This window comes from Schistocerca serialis, chromosome 4 (genome assembly GCF_023864345.2).
Source record: "Schistocerca serialis cubense isolate TAMUIC-IGC-003099 chromosome 4, iqSchSeri2.2, whole genome shotgun sequence".
Lineage (NCBI taxonomy): Eukaryota > Metazoa > Arthropoda > Insecta > Orthoptera > Acrididae > Schistocerca > Schistocerca serialis.
The window spans coordinates 757212593-757227369 of record NC_064641.1 but is presented as its reverse complement, the minus strand read 5'-3'; the positions used below and the strand labels follow the sequence as shown (position 1 = coordinate 757227369).

General features: G+C 39.3%; 1 protein-coding gene across 4 annotated transcripts in view; it reads right to left on the bottom strand.

The window, feature by feature from the left end:
- Positions 1 to 14777, bottom strand: part of LOC126473300 (chromodomain-helicase-DNA-binding protein Mi-2 homolog) — a 165166-nt gene that overhangs the window by 12647 nt on the left and 137742 nt on the right. For all 4 annotated transcript variants that reach the window (XR_007586432.1, XR_007586434.1, XR_007586433.1 and 1 more), the window contains exon 34: positions 7530 to 7695. Coding sequence is in view for 1 of the 4 variants with exons in the window: in XM_050100270.1 (XP_049956227.1) it covers positions 7530 to 7695 (166 nt within the window). In the remaining 3 variants the exon portion in view is untranslated. The remainder of the gene's footprint in view (positions 1 to 7529; positions 7696 to 14777) is intronic.

The following is a 14777-nucleotide window of genomic DNA, read 5'->3' as shown; positions in this document are numbered from 1 at the left end:
CTTTTGATTTACAAAGTATTACCACAGCAACTGAGTATTTTCATGTATAACGAAAAGTAACCCTTTGGCGGGTAATTTTCACTGCAGTGGACAGCTTTTGAATTGTCACGTCTTTGGCATTTTGATTCAGTTGTGAGACTGCAACAGCATGAAAGGCACAACACCAGTTGGGAGTGCCCACTGCAGTGGACTGTGTGTATCTGCAGCCTCACAACTAAATTGTGTTTGTTCCCTTCGCTCAGTGTGGTTTCTGATTGAGAAATAACTTATTAACCCTTTTGGCTGCTACAGACAAGCTCTTTACATTCTGTGCTGACAGTGCTTTTGTTACAGCTGTACCACTTGCCAAATACTGGTGCCTGTGCTGAAAGACACTGTTCCAACTGATATGAAATACTTATCATCCTATTTTCCGAAAACTATTAGTTGAAAGACAATTAATTTTTACACATCTTACTGTCTGGTACATTCCCTTGATACGAACTGAATTTCTTTTTGTTATCCATTGTACTTAGTGCACTGCCTTAAGTAAAACACTGCACAAAAATTGCAGAGGTAAAAATGCGTTAACTTTTGTGTAGGTTTAATTTTTGGCTTAGAGATTTCAATGGATAAAATGTAGACAGATATCAAAATTTTATTTGGAATTGAGAGCAGAAGGCTATTGCATTTCATTCTTGAGCTATTGGGTTTTGTATCTGGAGGACGGTAGTCAGAGACACGCCCATTCACGTCCTTGCATTGTGAATCGTGGTCAAAACAATTGTCATGTGTCAAACACTTCAAGATAACGAAAATAGGGTTTTCTACAGATGACAGCATGTAATGAGGCACGTGTGTTATATGATAAATACTTTAAACTTTTTTATTCATCAAGATACGGAAGTAACTCTTTCGCAGCAGTAATAGGTTGGCAGCTAAGGAAGCATCCATAGCACTGTAGGAAAATCAAAGAGGTGCATGTATAAATGCCCACAACAACTGAGGATTGGCGTACCACGATGTGTATACACAGAAGGATTAATTGACTGCACATAAATATGCCTGGATGCCTCACTAGGTTTTAGGTTCAATCCCCATTGGTTCTACAATATTTTCTGTTACTCACCACACTTTTCCTCTCGGAGGGGTGGGGGTGGGGCGTAGCCAAATCAAGTTACACCGTGTTTTGGTGTACATGTTGAACTATAGGTCCCCTTCTAACTAGCTGTGTAAGTCATTTCAGAGGTAGGGGGAAGCCAGGAGCACACAACCATGCTTAGCAAAGCACCACAGTGTTCAAATCAACCTTTGGGTTGAGCACCATTGTACTTGCTTAACAGCGTACCAAATGCAACACAAAAATACTTCATTAAGAGGAAGAATAGAAGCAAGCCACTTGATTATATCCTTTGCACTGCAATCATTCACCCAGGAATTTTTAAGAGACTTTGCTTATGACCTCAAGTGATATTTCATCCTCTGCTACTTTTCTTTATTACTCTCCCTTTTCACGATTCTTCTTTTAATCTTCATCTTTCTGTATTTCTTCTTTGGCTGAAATCCTTTCAATTTATTATAAGCTCTTTTTAATGTGGTTGTCTTCACCAAATTCCACGGTACTGCCACCTGTTGGTTGGTTGGTTTGGGGAAGGAGACCAGACAGCATGGTCATCGGTCTCATCGGATTAGGGAAGGATGGGGAAGGAAGTCGGCCGTGCCCTTTCAGAGGAACCATCCCGGCATTTGCCTGGAGTGATTTAGGGAAATCACGGAAAACCTAAATCAGGATGGCCGGACGCGGGATTGAACCGTCGTCCTCCCGAATGCGAGTCCAGTGTCTAACCACTGCGCCACCTCGCTCGGTACTGCCACCTGTCTTTTAAACTAAATTTTTGGTGACGAGTCAAATGTCTTCTTATTTCCATCGTCTATCAAAAACCTTCAACAGTTTTCTTCTGTAATTTTGCTTCATATTCTGCTAAGTGACTGGTCCATTGGCTGCTGCACACTCATTATGTTTGGTGGCAGGAAGATTATTTTGAAATGTCCATCTGCTCTATCAAGAAGGCTTTCTGCGGGTGGGTGCATTGTCCACAATTATCACCACTTTACTGCTTGCTTTCCCTATGGTCTTCTAGTTTTTTTTTTTTTCCTTGCTTTAAATATGAAAACTGAACCGTACCATGCACAAAACAAAGCAGCAGTCATCCAGGCCTTTGGTTGATCCTTGTAGAAGATGGAAAATTTTCACATTTTTGAAAGCCCATGGTTTTTTTGATTTTCCTATCAACAGAAGGGGTATTTTGTGACATTCTGTAGTTAGCACGGTAACACGGCCTTTTCTGCCCTTAGGGTCTATTAGAAGCTAAAGTTGTATCACACAAAGATACACAAAAATTCAGGGTCATAAGATTCTGTTTCAATTTTGAATTTTTCAATAAAATTTTCTGCTGCTTTTTGATCTGCTAATAGTTTTAAACCACTTAAACTCAACTTACAAATACCATTGCTTGCCTTGAAATTCTGTAGTCAGTGACTGCTCACTTTAAATGAAGGCAAATTGTGATTTTACTGGCTAAAAGAATTGCTTCTTTGCAAACAGTCGGCCCTGAAAGCGGGTTTCCCAATGCTCACCCACTGTAATACAGCCTCTTCAAGCTAACTGTTTTCATTGCTTTCTCAATCAAATCCTATCTTCATTCTCAAGGACAGAGACAGAGTTTAAAATTTTTGACTTGTTTTTATGTCTGAAATTGTTTATCTTCCCATGCTAAACATCTGAGTAAACTTCTTACCACTCAGGCCTTTGTCTAATTGTTCAAGGACTTTTATTTTGTCTACCAGTGATAAGACAACATGTTTCCTTTTAGAAGACATGCCATACAGTAAATCATAACACAAAACAAAAGACACAGAAGATGGAACATACAGGGACAAATTGGTGTATACACTCAAGTCAGGGGGCAGACTGATGCAGGTCACACTGAATGATGAGGGGGGGGGGGGGAAAAAAAAAAAAAAAAAAAAAAAAAAAAAAAAAAAAAAAAAAAAAAACAACAACAACAACAACAACCAGTGTGTGTCCTGTAGACATTATTCACTGGAAGATTTTGTCGTAATACAGTCGTCTCAGATTGCTTTTAGAGCAATGTTGTATACTGTAATATCTATCAAACAAAACCAACACTCCACCCCCAAAGCAATCCGTACAATTGGGATACAGATAGTTGGAGTTAGGATAATTGGGGTTCTACTGTATGTTGAAGATCTTCTCCATATGAAATACCGATTTTGCAAAAAGATTAGAATGCGTACAGTATGAACATAAAATGAAACTACAGTGCATGCTCATGGAATATGAAATAAGAATGGCAACACTGGAAATAGATAGACAAATTATAGGACTACAACTGGAAGAAATACAAGAATCATGTTTTCAAACTGTCACTTTGTAAATTTCTTCTAATTTGTTGACTTTTTTTTAGTAGGTACTGGAATGTTCTTTTTGGACTGTTTTCGCAACAAATACAATGTCATCTGTTTCAGGTGACTCATCCAATACATTGACAGGTATATCGTGCAAGAGAAATGCTATGACTAATAACTGCTACGCAGTTTAGTTTAAGCCCAAGTCCCATTAACAACTCAGCATTTTGCACATTAGCAAACATTGCCATTGTGTGTGTGTGGTGATAACGACTAATAAGTACCACTTAGTTAACTGACTTACACATGCTTACTACTATTTCTGCACATTGATGTGCATGCAGTTGTCTCATTTTAAGCACATGTTCAGTAGTTAAAAATTTAATATAAATTCTCAAGTTATTGCTATCCAAGCCAGAGCATTTCTGTAAGAAGTGTCCAGTCGTTATTGGCTGCTGTTGAATTCTATGTACTTCACTGTTTACTGCAAATATTTCACATTTCCTTTTCTTATTCTGCCACTGTGTGTGTGTAAAATACCTTTGAACAAATCCATTAAATACAAGTCGTCTCCCACAATTGTGATGGAGATCAGTTATTATCTGTGCTCATTACTTACATACATGGAAACTCCAGGAATGAATGTAACTATATAATGAAAAGGATAGTTTCTACACGCCATGTAGCGGAGATGCTGAGTCACAGAGAGGCACAATAAAAAGACTGTTGCCACAGACAGTATTTTGTGACAGTCTTTTTGTTGTGCCTACCTGCGACTCAGCATCTCCGCTATATGGTGAGTACCAACTCTCCTTTTCATAAAGTCATTGGTAGAGGGTACTTTTCTCAACCCCTCCAGATGTATAGCACATTTACAGGGTGTGTATGCAGACAAGAGAAAGAAATTCCCGGATTTCCCGGTCATAGATTCACTTTTTTTCTGGGTGACAATGCTCTATGCCCCAAGTGAAAGTACATTTTTCCACGTTAAGTGATAATATACTTTCCCTCAGTGCAGTAAAACATAACAATCCTTTAAATGGTACACCAAAATGTAAGAAGTTACAATACCCATGTTACGTTGTGGAAACGAGACGATAGTAGCACTCTGAGTTGCCTAGCAGTGAACTCCAAATTCAAGAAAATATGGGGGCAATAACATGTATGCTTGCTTTGCGAAATACGACTACTAGATGATATTTTTCCATCAAGAAAAGTTAAGCTTTCACATATAATAATGGTCATCACAAATTTTTGCTGTTTTTTCCAAGGGCATGGTCAGGCAGGATCCTAAGAGCACAGCATAAAATGCAGCAGCCAAATATTTCTGACAAGCATGACTGTAAATTCTGCTGCTGTGCACCAAACATTTTGTGGGTTACCTGGGTGATTACACGTTCCAACGAGCACTTCAGCTTCACCATAGAAATGCGGATTATACGTGAAATGCTCACGAACCAACCTTGCACATTTTTCCATCGTTACTACATAATGTGTAATCTATGAACACACTGTGATTCAAGAAAGTCATCGTACATTCTCACTCTTTTTGCCAATGTCACACCCATCAAAAGCAATCTGTTGTTACACAGTATTGCGTTGTCTTCGTCCTACATCCCTTGACACATTTTGCTGTCGGTAGATGCTTCTATGTGCATTTTGTTTCATTGTTGTGAACAGTATTATTTTTCAGTAGATGGCTAAAGTCAAATTCTTTGTTAGAGTATCAGTTCTTACCAGTCAAAATTACTGAAGTTTAAATATCAACTAAAATAATGAAAAATTCCCAAAATCAAAATCCTACGTGAAAAAATTCCCAGGTTTTACCTGGGGCATATACAACCGGATTTAGTGTACAAAAATTTAAGACCATTTTATTGGTAAAATATTGGTATTTTTACTCTGTATTATGGCATCTTTTAGATCAAAATTTGATTCTGAAGCTGTTAACGGCCCCAAAACCACCTAAATTTTGAATTCATAAAGCCCCCCAGAAGTACATTCTGTGATCCCGTATTTTACAGTGGCCAAAGGATTATTTCCATCAATGCCCATTTTGCAATGTAAACTGCCTTTATGGGTAACACTGAACTCTAAGTGGATATGTTTATGTGAGGCACTATGTTTGCATTAGTATTCTTCAAAGCACTTAGCCAATTGTTTGTATTCACAACAACTTCACCTTTTTCATTTCTAGTAGCAATAGCACTGTTAACATGTGTTGTAGGTGTAGGTTTTTGCTGCTGCAGTAATGCCACCTGTCAGCTGGTATTTTTGGGCCACCAGCTGCAAATTGGTAACACCTGGTAAGCATTTATAACTCTCACATAAAAAGGGACCACTTACTTGACTTGTTTGGCATTATTGTAATCACGAAATGTCCTTTTATACTCTGAGCTCCTTAAAATGCCTATAAAAGTTAGGAGATACTATTTTGTGACACATTGCATATGCAGCTGTGATATTTAGAAAGGGCGCCTCTTTTTGGGCCTTTACCCCAATAATAACAAGATGTCCTTTTTTGAAAACTGACACAAATGTGACTCCTGTTGGATTCACACAACTTTTGAATCAGAATGAAATTAATTACTAAATCATACAAAAAAATCAAAATTTGAATTTAAAACATTACCAAAAGTTTTTGCTTGTACTGAAAATTTTACTTCTCCAACAAGAGGTCTCTTTTTCACTTTTAGTTGCACATTTTGAATTTCAGCAGCGTGGGAGTGGCAACTTTTGTGCTAATAACAATTTCTTTATTATTTACTTCTACCCAACTTGCATTTGCACAAAGCAAAAGCGGTGTTTTGTAATGTCACTAGCTTCAGAACTGACGACTGCAGTGCAACTCTAAATTTAAATCTTCCGTAAACAAGTACTTTCGTTATTTAAAAAAGTTTCACTTCTGCACGTTTCACAAAATGAACTTTCACTGAACATCAATAAAAATGTTCATTCAGTTTTGTATTTCTGGAGACTATGTACCACGGTTCGCTGGAAACGTAGGAAATGAGGCAGCAGATGAAGATACCCCTGCGGAAACACTGTAGAACAATGTGTTGTCTGCCCAAATGCTATCACCTTACTACTGAGCTAAAAGATCTTTAAATTTACACAACTGATTAGTGAATAATGCTATCACCTTACTACTGAGCTAAAAGATCTTTAAATTTACACAACTGATTAGTGATGAATTGCAGCTGGAAACCTTTTCTTGGAACACAAAAACTTTTCGTTTCATTTCGAGCTCTGACCTTGTAGTGATGTACACCTCCATATTTTAACTATTTCGAAGCGCAACTTCACAAGTTATCTCTCTGTAGAGGCAGCATTTGAAAGTTTTGATAGTCACTTCTATAACGACGTGGAATTTAATCTGCACAGGCTATTTACACACCAATGAGAGTTCTTGTTCCCTCATGTACTAAATCACCACCCTCGCACTTAAAATAAAAATATTAAGCCTTCATAAAATACCACCACAATGAGTAAAATATACGCCAACTATAAAAATTGCTTGCTATGGAAAAAGCATTGGAAACTTAGTGCCTACAACAGAAATCCAATTTATTTATCTGCCAGTGGATGATATGCTTACACGCACTACTGCATTGCTTTGTAAATTGTGACAATTATTACATTCTTCTTAGAGTCACAATATTAGCTTACATTTCAATTTAATCATTGGAAGTTATTTTTCTCCTCTTTATTGGTTCGTAGTAGGTGCAGAAGCCTACAAGTGTGCTTATGGAAAAACTATATATAAGAAATAAACAATAATTATAATAAACACTATGTTCTTGTTTCAGTTATTAAGCATATACTTTAACGTGACAGCTTTAAGTAGGGGGGTCTGAAATGTGGTCGTTTCAGATACCACAAGATGTCTGGTCCGATTTACCACATTTACAACAATGGCGACTTAAGCCAAAAACTGTGTAGTAACCATTATTGAATGCTTTATGTACTCCACTTTGTTGTGGTTTGTGCATTACTTGTTTTGTTTTCTTAATTGAAAATTATTTAAGAGACTAAACCTAGTCTATCATAAGGTTTGAGTATGATTAATGTAACACCAGAAGCGATAATTAGAAGCTTTTACAAAAAGTAAATTAAATTACCTTAAATCTCCTAGCCAAAAACTTGTTTTTGATCTCTAGGAAGTTGCCTTTGCCAACATCCATCTTGAAGGGCTCGTTGATAATGGCAAACCGAATGTCATTCTGGATATCTTGCCACCTTCCATAGCCATGTGTTACAATCCCAGCCAACAGCCAATAATCATGTCTGAAAAGGGAATATTTGTAAGATGTTCTTCACAAAATGGTGAGAAAAAAAAATGCATTTTGTCTCAACATGAAGAAAATCTTAGCTCTTGCTATTATAGCGTATTTCAAAAAGAGAGCAGCTAATAATTTGTTATATACTAGCTTTTAAAACATAAAACATTTGAAACAATCTCATATGTCAGTAGTTTGAATGAAACCCAGGGCTTCCCCAGATACATCCACACATTAGCCATGCCACAGGGATCTATTCTAGAAGTCCAGGAAGATCTCTAGTCCCTTCTCAAATCCTTAGGTCAATCCCAGAACCCCCCCCCCAATCTCTCTCTCTCTCTCTCTCTCTCTCTCTCTCTCTCTCTCCCCCCCCCCCCCCTTTCCTCAATCATTTGAACTCCCTGCGCTGCTGCCTTCAACATGCTTACTGAGGTAAATAAACCCAACCACCCAGGACACCTTATTGTGGCTAGTTACTGTGCCACCATAGAATCTCTGCCCTTGTGGACCAACACCTTCTGCTATCCTCCTGTATAAAAGACATAAAACATTTCCTCCATTGCGTCTCTACAGTTCCTGTTCCTTTACTACCCTGTGCTTTGCTTGTCACTGTCAAGGACCAAGGCCTTGTTGCTACCGAACACTACCTTTCTCAACATCTGACTGACTTCAGACTTACAATCTCCTTCCCAGTCACAAACAAGCTATATCCCAACCCACAATTACTTCTGCTTTGAAGGCATCACCTACAAAAAAAATCTGTGATAAATAATAGGTGCCTGCATGGCACCATCCTATGCAAACTTATTCATGGGCCATCTAGGGAAACCTTCCTAACAACCCAGAACCCCAAACCTCTTACCTGGCTAAGATTTACTGATGTCATCTACATGACCTGGCCTAAGGTTGAGGATACCCTATCCCTGCTTCCCATTTGTTTCGCCTGATCCTTCCCAACCCTACAAGCCACCTTCTTTGATGTTTACCTCCACCGCAGGATGGCCATATTAATACCTCTGTCCACGTCAATCAACGTACCTTCACTGATAGTTGCCAGCAGTTCCATATCAAGAAATCCTTTCTACACAGCCTAGCCAGTTGCGGTCTTTGCATCTGTAGTGATGAGCAGTGTCTCTCCACATATGCCAAGCATTTCACTGGAGATCTTCACAGATCGAAATTACCTTCCCAACCTTGTTCAGAAACAGATTTCCATTGCCTTCTCTCTCCAGTCACCTACTATCCACCACATATCTATTGTCTGGCCACAAAGGAGTAATCCTCTTGTGAATCTGTACCACTCAGGACTGGAGCAACGATATCACATTCTCTGCCGAAGAATTGATTACCTCCCTTGGTGCTCTGATATGAGAAATATCCTCCCCTATCCTATCACAGTGGTATACTGTCGCCTATCCTAACCAATGCACAAAAATGACTTTTCAATGTGCACCACGTTTTGATTTTTAGCACACAAAAACAAATACACAGTACACTATATTCTCCGTCAGTGTTTTGACTGGCTTTCATCCTGCCACGAAATGAGAAATGTCCTATCCACTATCCTGCCCATAGTGATATTCTGCCACCCATCGAACCTACACAATATCCTCGTCTGCCCATACACAACCCCTGTTCCCAACTCCTTGCCTCATGACTCATATCCCTGTAATAGACCTAGATGCAAGACCTGTGCCAAACATCCTCCCACCACAACCACCACCACCACCTACACCAGTCTGGTCACGATCATCAACTATCCCATAAAATGCAGGGCTACCTGTGAAACTAGTCATGTGATCTGCAAGCTAAGCTGTAACCACTGTGCTCCATTCTATATGGGCATGAAATGAAATGAAATGTCGTGTGACGAGGGCCTCCCGTCGGGTAGACCGCTCGTCTGGTGCAAGTCTTTCGATTTGACGCCACTTCGGCGACTTGCGCGTCAATGAGAATGAAATGATGATGGTTAGGACAACACAACACCCAGTCCCTGAGCGGAGAAAATTTCCGACCCAGCCGGGAATCGAACCCGGGCCCTTAGGATTGACAGTCTGTCGCGCTGACACTCAGCTACCGGGGACGGACTATATGGGCATGACAACCAATGAACTGTCTGTCCGCATGAATGGCCACCGGCAAACTGCAGCCTACAAACCATTGGACCACACTGTTGCAGAGCATGTCGTCCAACAAGATGTCCTTTATTTCAATGACAGCTTCACAGCCTGTGCCATATGGATCCTTCCCACCAACACCAGTTTTTCTGAAATGCGCAGGTGTGTAATGTGTAATTTTTTCCACTATGTGTGTGTATTTTTTTCACATCGATAGAGTTGTCTTAAAAAATCCCTGGGCAGCAATATGTTCTCATTACTTAATCTTACAGTTCGAGAAATTGTTTTGGACTTAAGCAGTGTGGCAATATTAACAATTTATTTATTATTAATTGTGTCTTTTTAACTTGCATTTGTGCAAAATGAAATACTTTCTTCTAGAAAGTCACTAGGTCATGAATTGACAATGCAACTGAACTTAACTTGATGCGCAAAATGTTTCTGAGTCAATGCTCATCTTAGTTCATGCCGAAAAGATCCAAGATTAATATTTATACAAGGCAGATTTGTGTGTTCAGCTTGATATTAGATTTATGCTAGTCGAAGATTGATTACTTGACACAAAGGATTCTAAGTATATTTTGTTAATATTCGAACAATGGAAAATCCAGGATGGAATGTAACAGTACCGAGCATCTCCGTTATACGGTTTTGTTAATATTCTTCAGAGTGATAAATGCAAACCTCTGCAAGTTATGAAAACATAAGCTTCACTATGACAAGCTGAAAGTTTACGTTAAGGACTCCCCTCCTCCCCCAATACCGTTCAAATATTGTATCAGTCATTCCCTGAACTGTCAGACTTACTTGTTTGTTTGTTTGTTCGTTCGTTCAAGTGTACCTCTCAGCATAGGAGTGTTTTTTATGTTGTACACATTACCCACACAATTTTTCTTTGCTGGTTACAAAGTGTGGGATCATCCAAGCAGATAGAATAATTTTGTTGCTAAGAGTTGTGTGGGACAACAAGAATAGTCTATGATCATTCACTGCTGGATAAAAAAACCTCTACACTTCACCATACATTACTGTCTTACACTATGCATATCCCTTGTTTTCAAAAGTAATCTACCCACCGTCCATCAGCCATCATCTTGCTTAATTATTACTGGGAATTCATTTATGATATATTCACCTGACTATATGCCCTACCCATTTCCATTTCATTTTCTGTCTTCTGGTTGTCAGTCACACTTCGATAGTTTAGCTTCCTGGAAAGCAAAGGTCTCTGGCTGAGACCTGGTCCAGCACACAGTTTTGCTCTACCAACAAGTTTTTTTTATTCACTTGTTTGTTTTCCTGTCTCTCCTAATAATTTCCATCATGCATTTCTCCTTCCAAAGGTTTACCCAGGATCCGACCTTGGGAAGGGGGATAGGAGAGGGGGATGGGTGGGATGAGAGGGTAGAGGGAAGAGAGATGCAGTGGCAATACACGTTAGTTTTGCACTCAATGGTAAAATAGTTTCGAGATTTCACAGCAAATGGGTCTTGACAAATTTGCCACTAGTCAGTATCCTTTCCATAATCTGCTTGTCTTCAAAGCTACTCTGAACTGATGCATGTCTCTGTGACAGGGCACGATTGAGAGTTCAATTTGCAAACATGCCCACATCACCTCCACTAACTGAGCCACTCTCACATTCTCAATGGTCTTGTCCATCACTCTCACTGACTTGCTGACAAGAGAAATAACCCCTAGCTTTGTGCAGAAGATTTGCAAAATGTAAAGCCAAACATGCTGAGCTAATAATTGCTGAAATTTTCCTCATGAATTAAGGGGTACACGGGTGGATGGCATGCATATGACCAAGAGGACTATCTAATCACACACTGAATAATAATACTAAGGCTATACACATAGGCATTTTCCCCCCAAACTATATTTCCTGTACTGACTGTGCTTACACGCAACTTGAGAAGTCTGATGCCACCTGTTGTTGACTATTTATGTAACTCGTCGAAATACATAAGTTTAAGTTTTTGTAAATATTATCATATCAAAATTTTGTTAAATGATTATACGTATGGAATCATTTGTCATCAAAGTACAGTAACAAAATGAATGCTTTTGTATTGGAAAATCTTTGTAAACAACACTTATTTTGTGAATGTCAACAGGGTGTTATAGCACATTCGACGTAACTGTTGTGTGATGGGCATGCTGCAGTTGGAAGGCGGTTAGCTATGGATACAAGTGGATATGTGATAAAATGCTGAGCACAAGCAATGGGCAATATCAAGAGCACTGTCTGGTATAGAATATGCCCACACCATTACTCCAAGAGATCCAATACGATTAATAAAACATGGACTTGCTCAATGACAAAGCTGGAGGCACTACTAACATCTTTCTATGTATCAACAGCTTCAGTACCATGTTGAACAACTTTTATACCTCAGTTTCGCACCACACAGTTTTGTAGACTGACCGCTCATGAACTACATACACATAAAAATTGAGAATATAATATATAATGCTTTAAATGAACTTCAGCTGTGTTTTATCCATGTGGAATGTTTCATCCCGAACTAGAATCTGTTGTTCTGCCCTGAATTAATCATGAGACAGTTATTTCAGTAATTAATCACTGGAAGAATTAGTAGAACATCCATTCACATAGTTGATGGCTTATAACTATGTAAGGAGAATAGTTATGTTGTATTGCACTTGGGATCTCTTACAGTAGAAGCATGTTTTTTTTTTGGCACTACACTGCACCTACGTAGGCGGCATAGTTGGAATAATTATGCTCAATGCAGTGCTATTGTGATCATATGAATACAATGTGACTGTGCTGACAATTTTATGAGTGAATTCATTTCTGCTACATTTCCTTGATACTGCTGTGCTGTGCTGTGAGTAAATCGGCATTGCAAATACTTGTGCTTACTTAAATTCTTATGAAAAGTGTTTTATGAAATCAAACAATGGAAAATCCAGGAAGAGATGTAACAATATTATGAAAAGGAAAGTTGCTACTTACCATATAGCAGAGATGCTGAGTCGCAGATAGGCATAACAGGAAGACTGTCACAAATAAGATTTTGGTCAGTGAGGCCTTCGCCAAAAATAGACAACAAATGTCGCCCCCCACAACTGCAGTCTCTCTCTCTCTGTGTGTGTGTGTGTGTGTGTGTGTGTGTGTGTGTGTGTGTGTGTGTGTGCGTGCACCGTCTATTTTTTAAGAAGGGCCTTGCTGGCCGAAAACTTATTTGTGTCAGTCTTTCTGTTGTGCCTATATGTGACTCAGCATCTCCCCTATATGGTGAGTGGCAACTTTTCTTTCCATAATATAGTGTTTTATGAAATTTGTTTTTAAAAGTTATTGTGTGCATTCTTTTGGAAGGGATAATAATTTCATCCAACTTTTATGTATTGCTGTGTAAATACATACTGTAAAGTCATGATCATGACCAGTCCAGGTTTGAGTGAGGTATAGAATTAAATGTGTCTCTGTACGGCTATAATTGGAATTTTTGACATATGAGTGAGGGGAAGAGCTAAAAATTTTAATTTTGAGACAAATACTAATTTTGAAACATTTTGGCATTACTTTAAGAGTCTTTTCTTATGCTAACTATATGCTTCAATAGACATTTCAAAATTATTAATACATATAGTATTTTATATACTGTCAGAGACCTGTTCCCCTACAATGGATCAACTAAGCTTCTAGATTCTGATGGTACACATGGGAACTAGCCACAAGTCAAAGCTGGTCATGCAATGTGTGTTCCAATAGCGTAACTGGCACTGAAATGGTCTGAGATTGAAACGTTAACCAACATTCATAATGGCATATGATCCAGTAATCTTAAATACAGGATGTTTCCTTTATCTGATGACCACCTGCCTGCAGTGTTGCAGGCCGGCCACAGAAGCTGCGCCTGCCGGTCGAATGGGTCCCGCTTGACTGTACTGCAGCCCCCTTTTTTGGGTTTTAGCCTGAAGGCTGTACAAACATACGTGCCTTGTCGGCCAGTGTCATTCGAGCAGAGAGCAGGCATCATGAAAGTAACAATGAAGTTTGCGAACGCAACAATGGCAACACTGAATTATTCAATTCCACAATGAGTGTTTATTTACGATTCCTATGTGCATACAGAGTTCACTCATACTGTTCAGAGGGCGTTTGAACCCAAATTTCCAGGTGTTCGAGTCCCGAGTCGTGATACAGTTCACAAATTAGTGAATAAATTTTGTGAAATGGGAAGTGTTCAAGACAAGAAGTCTAAATGAGAAAGTACAATGCTCACAGGAGCTCCCCCAAAAAGTCAAACATCTTTCACAGCAAACACAAAAATTGTGCACCTCTGTACGAAGAGGTGCTAAGCTGCTTGGGCTAAGGCTCTATAAAGTATCAATAGTAAAAGGACTTCGACCTGGTGATCCTGGCACAGGGTAAAGTTTTGCGAATTGGTTTTAAAACAAGTGCATGACTGTGAAATGGATCATCATCTCATTCTGTTTTCTAGGTTCCATTTACATGGGTGTGTAAATTCCCAAAACTGTCAACAATGGAGCGCAGATAGACCTATTGTGCTTCATGAGGAACCCCTTCATGATTAGAAAATAGAGGTGTGGTGTGCAGTTATTGTTGACAGAATAATAGGCCCAATTTTTTTTAATGACACAGTTACAAGTGAAACAGTATTACGAGAAGGAAAGGTGCTAACCACATAGCAGAGATGCTGACTCACAGATAGGCACAACAAGAAGATTTTCACACTTAAAGCTTTCGGCCAATGGCCTTTGTCAACAATAGGCACGCACGCAGTCTCAGGCAACTGAAACCACACTGTGAGTAGCAGCGCCAGTGCATGATGGGAATGGTGACTGGGTGGGGGAGGGATTGTATGGTGAGATGGTGAGGATGGCAGACAGTGAAGTGCTGCAGACTGGGTGGCGGGCAGGGGAGAGTTGGGGGAGGGGGGGGGGGGGCGTTTGGAGGGAAGTATTGGAAAGTAGA